This window comes from Priapulus caudatus, unplaced genomic scaffold (genome assembly GCF_000485595.1).
Source record: "Priapulus caudatus unplaced genomic scaffold, Priapulus_caudatus-5.0.1 Scaffold34, whole genome shotgun sequence".
Classification (NCBI taxonomy): Eukaryota; Metazoa; Priapulida; class Priapulimorpha; order Priapulimorphida; family Priapulidae; genus Priapulus; species Priapulus caudatus.
Window position 1 is genome coordinate 328,475 of NW_014577095.1, and position 9,701 is coordinate 338,175.

Below are 9,701 nucleotides of genomic sequence, written 5' to 3' on the forward strand. Positions count from 1 at the left end.
GATTATTGATGACACTTGCACGCGCCATCTCGCGGTACCTGCTTTTGCTATTAGAGCCACCTCCACACGCCCCCTCCCACCACTCTCCCCCCACCACTACGCTCGCGCTCGACGCATATCCATGATAACATGTTAATATAGCGAAGTCATTAAAGTTACACAGCTGTATCTTTATTACTGTACTACCGGTATAGCAAAGCCTAGCTATCATAGATTTTAGATCTGTATTAGTAGTATCCTAGATATATATGCTCTGAGCGCGAACGCAGTGATGGGAGGATGCTATTCATTCGTTTACCATTGAGTTTAGCATCAGAACGCCTGCCGTCAGGTGAGCGCTGTCGCTCTGAGGCACTTGTTAAATTTTATGGTAGTGTTGACAGATGGTGCAAAGTGTCTGGTCTGTGCTGATGTAGAGGATTAAGAATTTGTGTTCTCAGGGTTGCCTTTATCAGGTACCTAAGGTCTAGGGTGTGAAGTAATATGATCTGCCAACATCTGTGACTAGTTCTCTACTTTGGTTATACCCCTGATGAGTCTTGGGTAGCCTGGAATAATGTGCAACTCATAGTATTATAGTCTAGATGCTCAGTAATACTAATACTAGTGATATCACGATCATCGATTATACTCGATCATCGGTTGAACAGTGGCTCGAACCAAGCGCCTAGTGATATCACGATCATCGATTATACTCGATCATCGGTTGAACAGTGGCTCGAACCAAGCGCTTGGTTATCAAAATCCATAATTGATTTCATCGAAAAATAAAAAAAATAAAAATTTGAAATAAATGTAAAACTTGAACAAGAAAACTTGGAAAAGTGATGAGAATCAGAGATATCATCGCTACTATACAAGTAATCCTTTATTAACATACATAGTAAATAAATCCACGTATTATACACACAGTAGTAAACAGTGCAAAACAAACAGTAAACAGGGCTAAACAAGAACATACATGCACACGCAGGAATTCAACACCCCGAGTAACCGATTGTAATCGATCATCGGTTACTGGGGTCCAACCGATGATCGATTACGAAATTACAACCGATTGACAACACTAACTAATACTTTATAGTGTGTATGTGAGTATTAATTAGTGGTACTAAATATTAGGAAATTTTATAGCGTTAATATTTAATGGTCAGTGGTGCATACCCTGGCAAGTGGCAACCACACTGGTCAGCAGTTTTTGGCTGTGAGCTAAACTTCTGAATGCAATACATGTAAATTTACAAGTATATATACCCCTGATACTAGCCGACATACATAGGCTGAGCACTATCTGTCTTGGATAGGGTTCCAATTCTCGGTGCACAAACAGCACAAGACTTGCATGGAAGTGTAATAGGAAGTATTATAGGAGTATAATACTATTAATAGGAATATATTGTAAGCAGGGGTCGAAATAAGCGATGGTCCGATGGTCCAGGGCCATCAAATAATCAGGAGGATCCGACGGACCATTGAATATTTTGGTCCCCTTTTACGGTAATTTTCTTTGAAGTTCCCACATTTCGATTATTGCTAATCCAGTGTTGACTATGTAGCAAATATTTGGCATGATGTAAGCTGGTGCGTGATTGGTCAGATTGTCCCTCTTTCTGTTTTGATTGTGATGATTTCCGGTGGACACCCAAACGGCGTCTTCCCCGTTAATAAGATAATATGAAATATAGGCATAGCGAAATGGAGCATAGTTGAAGAGGAAGATAAACAAATATTAGATAGATGGACATGATGGAGTGTGCCAAGAAGGCTTATAATTGCTTGAATGAACTGCTTGACTGAAGGAATGTTTGTATTAAATGAATGAATGTGCTTCTAAGAAATATTTAAGTCGTACTATATTCTGGTGTTATGGGTTCAACTAAATTCTACTGAATGAACTTTATTAACCAATATACTATTAAAGTGAATAAACAATTACTGTATCGTTTGATACATAATATTTCAAACTAGGTGGTCGTGTGGACCATCTCTTTTTTCTCCTTATTTATACTCCTGGTAAGGAGTGTTTTGTCACTCAGATCCACAGTGTTCCTGGTAAATTATTGTTTATATGTTTTTTTGCTGCCGAGTAGAGAAACTAAAAATTATTCTATAGTACAGTGATGAATGTTGGCCAGAAAACACACGATAATAGTACGAGGAAAAGCGCAACTGCTGCTCATTTTGCTTGAGCTACTGTGTATTTTATTCATGGGAAACTACCTTCATGTTTTGTATGTAAGGTATGCCATGCAACACATTTATTAACACAGGGCCAATGAACCAATTTTCAGGTTCTCACTATAATTACTTTATAAAGAAAGCAAGTTTACTTATAATTCGTTTTTAATACAACCAACTTGAATTTTAATATTCCTAGTATAATGTACTGAATGAAGAGATGATTAACATTACTATTATATATTTAGCGGTGTGTACAAAGATTCTCTCTTTGTTGTTGGTTAACAGCTGGTGAGCAGTGGGTACCACAAAAGGCCAATAGATTTTGAAAATTGTTTGCTGCGATCGGGACAATTATGCCAAAACAAGAAGATAAATTGGGTTTTACTTTTGTTGAGCTGTTTGTGAAAAGGTCAAGTTACTCATACCCTTCAGTCTAAAATTAGCTGTACCAGTACGGAAATCATAGCAAGTGCGCACTGAGGAACCTAAAGGGTGTGGCCTTCACTTTAGATGGAGATAATTGTGCTTGTTCACATGTCTAGCAGACTGCAGAGAAACAATGCTGTACTACCTAATAATGCCTAACATCAGAATCGGTAATGTCCCATAAGGTGACACTGTAAAGAAATGTCAGACATGTACGTTTAGTTTGCGCTGTTATTGATCATTCCCAAGTTGTCCAGTTGTTTTGAGAGGGATATATCAGTCAAGCCTGTATATATACGGGTCACTCAATGGAAATGCCAGAAATAGTCTTTATAGACAGGTGATCATTCTGAAGATGATTTAGCTCTAAAGTCTAAGACTGCTACTCCAGAGAAGAGCCAGTAGTCCTGTGTATAGAGAGTATCTGTTCTTTAGAACTGGTTTCACTCAAAGAATACGCCCAATGTTTCTTTTTAATGCAGACCTGGGTGTCTGATAGTGATAGAGGGGACCACTAACACAGGTTTGACTACATGAATATATTAATCTTGCAATCTATGCTATTATAATTATGTCCATTTTGGAGAAATGAGAGAAAACGACAAAAATAATGATTTGACAAGCATTTACATTGTTTTCAGCATTGGTTAAAATGTGCTGATAGATATAGGCTATTTTGCAACTAAAGGTTTTTGGATGTAAGCTAAACATGATTTATGATGGGTTCTTTAAGCATGATGTAGGCTGTTTTTCAAGAAAAAAAAGTAACTACACGGCAGCCTAAAAATAACTTTTTTTTACGAGAGCTCTTTTGATTTTGTATGACCGGGAGTTTCTTAGAGATGGTGGCCCGAGCAAAAACTAGGTGGGCTGGGCCTCCAGGTCGGAACTAATTTCTAACGCTGCCGGCGGCACGGGAGCGATTTTTTCTCGTATCTTCCAAAATTTCCGCTCTCGTAATTGTTGTTACCAGAGCGCTTTGGAAGCTGACGGGAGCGAAATCGCTCGCCGCTCCCGTGTATTTTTTTCGCTGCTACACGGTACCTATATTCACATACTAATACATTGTTAAACTCTCATTTTTGAACAAAATTGACATAGGCAGTTTTGCAAATGGGCTCTTCATATATCTATATCTATATAGGTGTGTGGAATTGATGTGATTATTGTGTATTGCAGGTACTCCGTTTCCGCCAAATCGTAGGCTTTCAAACAGTGATGTTTTTGATGCGAAAGGAAAACCACGTATGGACGTGATAAAGAATCATTTCATCTTAGAAGGTCGACTAGAAGAATCGGTAGCACTTAGGTTGATAAATGAAGGAGCAGCCACATTGCGGTCAGAGAAGACAATGGTCGATGTTGAAGCACCCATAACAGGTAAGCATTTGGTAACACAATTCATATATAGATAATCTGGCCCTGAGAGTCATGTAGGAAGCTATTGCACAATATAGTTTACAAGTGTGTAGTCAATAATTGTGAACAGTTGTGATCAGCTTTACCTGTGAATAAGTGGATTGCAACGAGAGAAGCAATTAAGCTCGGCAACAAAGGCTTGCTAGTCTGCTTGCTTAATTTCGCGCCTTAACAAACTGGTGTTTGTAGTCAAATGTGGCCGATCTATACTAAATTCTATGTTGTTCACTGTGCACATTCTCAATGTTGCTAGATTGGATCAATGTGAGAGTTTACACGGAGCGTGATAATGTGTCCACGGGCACGTGGGTCATTTCAATAATAAAATGATGGGAAACATACACGAAATGTATTTACTATCAAAGTCTTAATGTTTCTATACTCCAGGGTTTTCATTATCTTTTATAGTAACACGCCGAAATGCTTTTGCAACAGGCCGTGGGTGGGGGGGGGGGAGATGCTTTGAGATGAAATCTGGTGTATTATGAGCTGCAGTAAACAGACACATTTGGATTACAATATGGTCCTTTTTTCCAATTTGGTTTCTCCTGGTACATTCAGAGTTCACCAAAAGTTTCCAAATTATGACGATTTAGTAATTAACTAATTATAAGAGTTAGACAAGTACGTAAACAGCGTTACTCAAAACCAAACGATGCTTCTTGTGCACATAACATCATACAAATATACTCAACTGATTTATTAGTAGTAGCTCATAAAACACTTTCACTTTGGAGAATAATTAGAGCAAACTAAATGCAAATAAAAAAAATTATATATATATTTTTTTTTTATATCATACTTGAGCGAATTGTAACCGGCCGAAACAGCAGAGTAGACGGTCAATTCGGCCGGTGGACGGTTCCTAATGAGAACACTGTACTCTATCTCCTAATAATTCCACATAAATTCAAAAATGCTCCTCTACAACACACAATCTTACCGATAGCACGCTAGTACTATGCACAAACTTTGGCTGCACACAACTGCCCAATTTACCCAAAGAATTTGGTAAAATGCAAGAAACTCCCACTCAATTGAAATGGTAATTGGAGCAATATTTTGTTTATTATCCAAAAAAATCTTTATCGGTACTATTGTTTGGCCAATGAACATAGTTTTGCATGTGATGTCATTCTTGCTCATATCATTCTGGCTTCTCTTGGAGCAAAGTAGTGGAGCTAGTCTTGGAGCGAAGTAGTATGACTATGGCTCGTCTTGGAGAAAAGTAGTGGGGCACGCCTTGGAGAGAAGTAGTGGAGATCGTCTTGGAGCGAAGTATTGTGGCTAGTCTTGGAGCAAATTAGTGGGGCACGCCTTGGAGGGAAGTAGTGGAGATCGTCTTGGAGCGAAGTGGCACTCACAGTTTCCACCTGCCATTATATTTCTATGAGTTTGTTCACTTCACAGTGGCATGGCATGCTTTTGAAAATTGTGTTGTGTAGAAGAGCATTTGAACAACATTTATGTGAAATTATTATGTGGTAGATAATACATACGTTGAGACTTTGGGAGTAAATATAATAAATTGCATTTATCTACCATCATTTGTTGCCCAAGTGCCTGTGGATGTGTCTGCAGTCATGAATGTTTGTGCAATGTTTCGAGTTTTAGCTGGGATGTGTGTGGGATTGCATAGTTGCGTACTATTAATTTTCGCGCTAAAAGCAAACAAAGTAGAACTTTTTGCTAGGCGACAATAAATGGATCGTGAAGGTATAATGCTTTTAAACAACAGTAGGCGCCGTGCAGGGAAATCTGCCACCGCGGACAGGTGGGGAAAATCTGAAATTCAGAATCTTAGAAATTAAAGTAAGTGCATAATGGCAATTAGCCTCTGCTCATATCATTTGTCACCTAAAAAATCTCTGAACTATGGCTTGCACATCTCACAATCTTCTACCGTATACATCCATTCTTGCCATTCATACTCTGTAGGGATGGACATTCTGGAGATGGCAGTATCAAAATAATAATTGAGTAACCAAACGCCCTAATTAGGGTGCACCGGATCCAACTTTTTAATTCTGGCGCGGAACCGGAACCAGCCGGAACTTGAAAAAAGTTCGGCCAGAACCGGAACTTTAGCTGGAATAAACTTGACAGTTTTGGACCAGTATTGTGCAAACTCACTCGCCTGAATGAAATATCTTAGCAGGCACATCACTCAGGCGAGTAGGACAATGCTCAAAGTTCTAATTACAGGTTGGTTGTTAGGTGTTATGAATCGGGCTGCTAATTACAGTGCATAATATTTGCATAATTTCTGGCATCTTATTCGGAGCGAATTATGTGACAAAACTGCATGTTGCAGTAGCCCTGGTTTAGTCTATTATTTTCAACTAACAGACGGATGCAATTCCTATGGCTCTACGAGTATTGTTTTTAAAAGAAAATCTTATGAATCGCTAAGATCAGTTAGTTAGCCAATGTTCAAGTGGCAGCGTTTTTTGGGCAAATAGTGTGAAGTTTCTAAAGGGTTCCGGCCGCGATCAAGTTCTCGGTGCACCCCTACTCTCCTAATTAAACTAAATGCATCTGGTTTATGGGCTCTTTTTTCCAGCAATACACAATAACATAAACAGCAAGAAATGGGAACTATTGGGTCAAGTTATGAACTGCCAGTTTACATATTTATTATGCTAAATTACTATCAGGTAAAGATAATGTTAAAAATACAGTAAACACGAATAAAGAGTAGTGTATCAGTCCTCGTTGACACATACATAAGACCTGCTTACTATTGATTGAATGACAATATTGCATCTATGCGAATATAGTATTTGTTTTACATAAAATGTCATAACCAATAGCATTAGCTCGTCTTCACATGTGTAGCTGATAGTGATAGTGATAGTACTATGTTTAGCTCATCTGACGAAGTCAGATGAAGCTTGTAGAATCGCATTAGCACTCCGTCCATCAACAGTTGGCGCAAATCTTAACCCTCGACGTACGGTCACGATATTCGGGGACGTGGGGGGCGGTCGTGAAAAGGACTCTGCGGATGACCAATTTGGGGGGGTCAAGGGTCAAAGGTCAAGATGTTGTTAAAGCCGCACTATGCGCATGCCAAACGCTAATTTCTCAGTACTTAGACTAGCAAATACTTCGTGTCATGCATAATCACACTACCTTATGACAAAATAAACTCTAGTTCCTCCCATTCACTGCGCGTTGTCTTATAAAAGGCATTTGTAAATACTTCCAATTGTTGTTGACATTTTCGCGTTGCCCTGCCAAGCAACCGCACAGCGGCTGCTGCGGTACAGCGCGTACGAGTGTATAGCAAAGATAAAAACATGTGACGTCACCGAACCGCTTCGCAGGCTAAATTGTTTGGCAAACAAGTCCGGCGTTAGCGCCAGAATGCCAGTTTTCTCACCTCTTTCTTGTGGGTTTTAAGCAAAACGCGCAGTGAATTGGAGGAACTGAGTTTATTTTGCCATAAGGTAGTGTGATTATGCATGACACGAAGTATTTGCTAGTCTAGTACTGGAGAAATTAGCGTTTGGATGCGCATAGTGCGGCTTTAACGGAGGAGGGAATATTTCCCCCTTAACTATATATTGGTATAGGCAAGGCTCGACACTAACTTTTTTTTTCAGTGGCCCGATCGGGCCACCAAAATCATTTGATTTTCGAATTTTTGGTGGCCCGAAATGAAATCTGGTGGCCCGAAAAAAAAACGAAGAAAAACATTATATCTTTATTTTCAATCTCGTATTGTATATTATTTGAAAATTGGGCCGTCTGATGCACTTGCACAGTCTTTAAACAAACCCCACACACTGACATTGATGATTGAGGCATACATTTTGAATTATCCAGTCCACGGCATCAAATTTTGACCAGAACCGGCATTGTCTGGTTCGCTTGATACAATGTAATCACAATGTATGCTGGCGCTTGCAAAATATCGCTATGGCCTGCCGCCGCTCAGATTTTGACCTCTGGCTAGACTGGTTCGCGGTCGAACTGTTCGTCGCCAGAGCGTGTACATTGTCTAGCAGAGCGTGAGGCGGATACCAGTCTAACACAATAACGTGCTTGTTGCAGCCGCAGTAGACGGATAAACCGTTGCGCCCGTGTAATGCCCGCGGTAGCATGCTGCACGTGCGTACGTGTGCCCTCGCCTCCGCGAATGCTCGCTCTCTTTTTGAATGAGATTAGCACGTAAGAAACAATTATTTTTATCACATAGACACTTTGAAATTTTAGTGGCCCGTTCGCGCCACCAAATTTTTAGACTTTTGGAAATTTTGGTGGCCCGACATCAAGTTTGGTGGCCCCGGGCCACCGGCCCACGCTAGTGTCGAGCCTTGGTATAGGAGGAAATACGGAATTGCCGCCACAAATCTGATACGGCTCGACCTATGCTCTTTTAAGCACATGTAAAAATTGAATTCTTTCTTTTATTTTATTGAACTCCCTCTCAGTATCATGTAAATATCCACGGCTGCCAGTGCCATAGAATCTGGGGTCAATGTATATATATGTGAGACGCTTGTATTGCCACCGCAAAATATTCAAGAGTGCTATTGACTTGAAGTTGATGCTTGTCGTTGCTGTGCACATACTGTAGCTAGCACTGTATGGCGTGCCTGTAAGTGTAAGTGGAAGCTGTTCGACTACAAGTCAGACTAGAGCACACTCAAACTTCTCGGTGTGTTTCAGCTATAGAAACATATATATACAGTGAAACCTTGATGTTACGAGCGCCCGGATTTAACGGGAATTCGGATATAACGAGGAATTCGGATATAACATTGGCCATTTTTTGCTCTTGCCGCGAACAAAAAGTTTTTTGGTGAGTTAAGCCTGGCCTTGCGGTCGAAGAGACGATCGCCTATAGATCGCGCACTAAAATGAGTTTACATGACTTGTTGATGTGGGGGATGGGCAGTTTATGTACTGCTATTTTCTTGAACCCCGATTTAGTGCGGACCCTGCTTTTTTGCGGATGATCATGTTATGGACCCCAACGCGTTATAACAGGGCCACACTGTTATAATAACTGATTGCTCACTATATTATACGAGTGGTTTAAAATGACTATTGCGAGATTTTTGCTCAGAAAAAACTAAATTTAGCTGAATATAGTCTCACCTAACAGCGAAAATATCACTGATTACACCAACATTAAAAATACTAAGATTTTATGCAGTTATAGCATAGAAAATTGGATATGAACACATCGAACAGCAATGCATTTTATCGTGTCGTGACAATGCTAATGGCAGAACTTGGTAAACTTGTATTTGTCGTCGGTGATTATTGAAACAAGTGCATGATTTGCGAGAGCCATGCTTTGTCTATGGCAGATAAGCGGTGGCGCACAAGTATCCACACTTCCGCCTAGTTCAAGATAACAGAAAACGAATGTTTTACGAAACTAGTTCGAAACAGTAGTTCAAAACTGGCAGTTTTTTGTGAATCGAAGGTTCTTTAGAAGACATTTTTTGTTACTCAAACGCAATAACGGTAGGTGTCATGAAAGTGGTGAAAACACTGGGAAATTCTCGCAATAATCACTTTAACATACTCATAATACATTAGTGTCATGAAAGTATTGGAATACACAGATGGAAACCAGTAAAATAACATTAGAATTCGACCATTTATGTCGACCTACTCTTTCTGTCGGTGTTTTGTGATACGTATCGTATCGTTAC

General features: G+C 39.8%; 1 protein-coding gene across 4 annotated transcripts in view; it reads left to right on the plus strand.

Annotated features, from left to right (window-relative positions):
• LOC106817227 (serine/threonine-protein phosphatase 2B catalytic subunit 3-like) overlaps positions 1-9,701 on the plus strand; it is a 47,997-nt gene that overhangs the window by 15,205 nt on the left and 23,091 nt on the right. For all 4 annotated transcript variants that reach the window (XM_014821901.1, XM_014821894.1, XM_014821907.1 and 1 more), the window contains exon 2: positions 3,787-3,987. In XM_014821901.1, the coding sequence (XP_014677387.1) occupies positions 3,787-3,987 (201 nt within the window). The remainder of the gene's footprint in view (positions 1-3,786; positions 3,988-9,701) is intronic.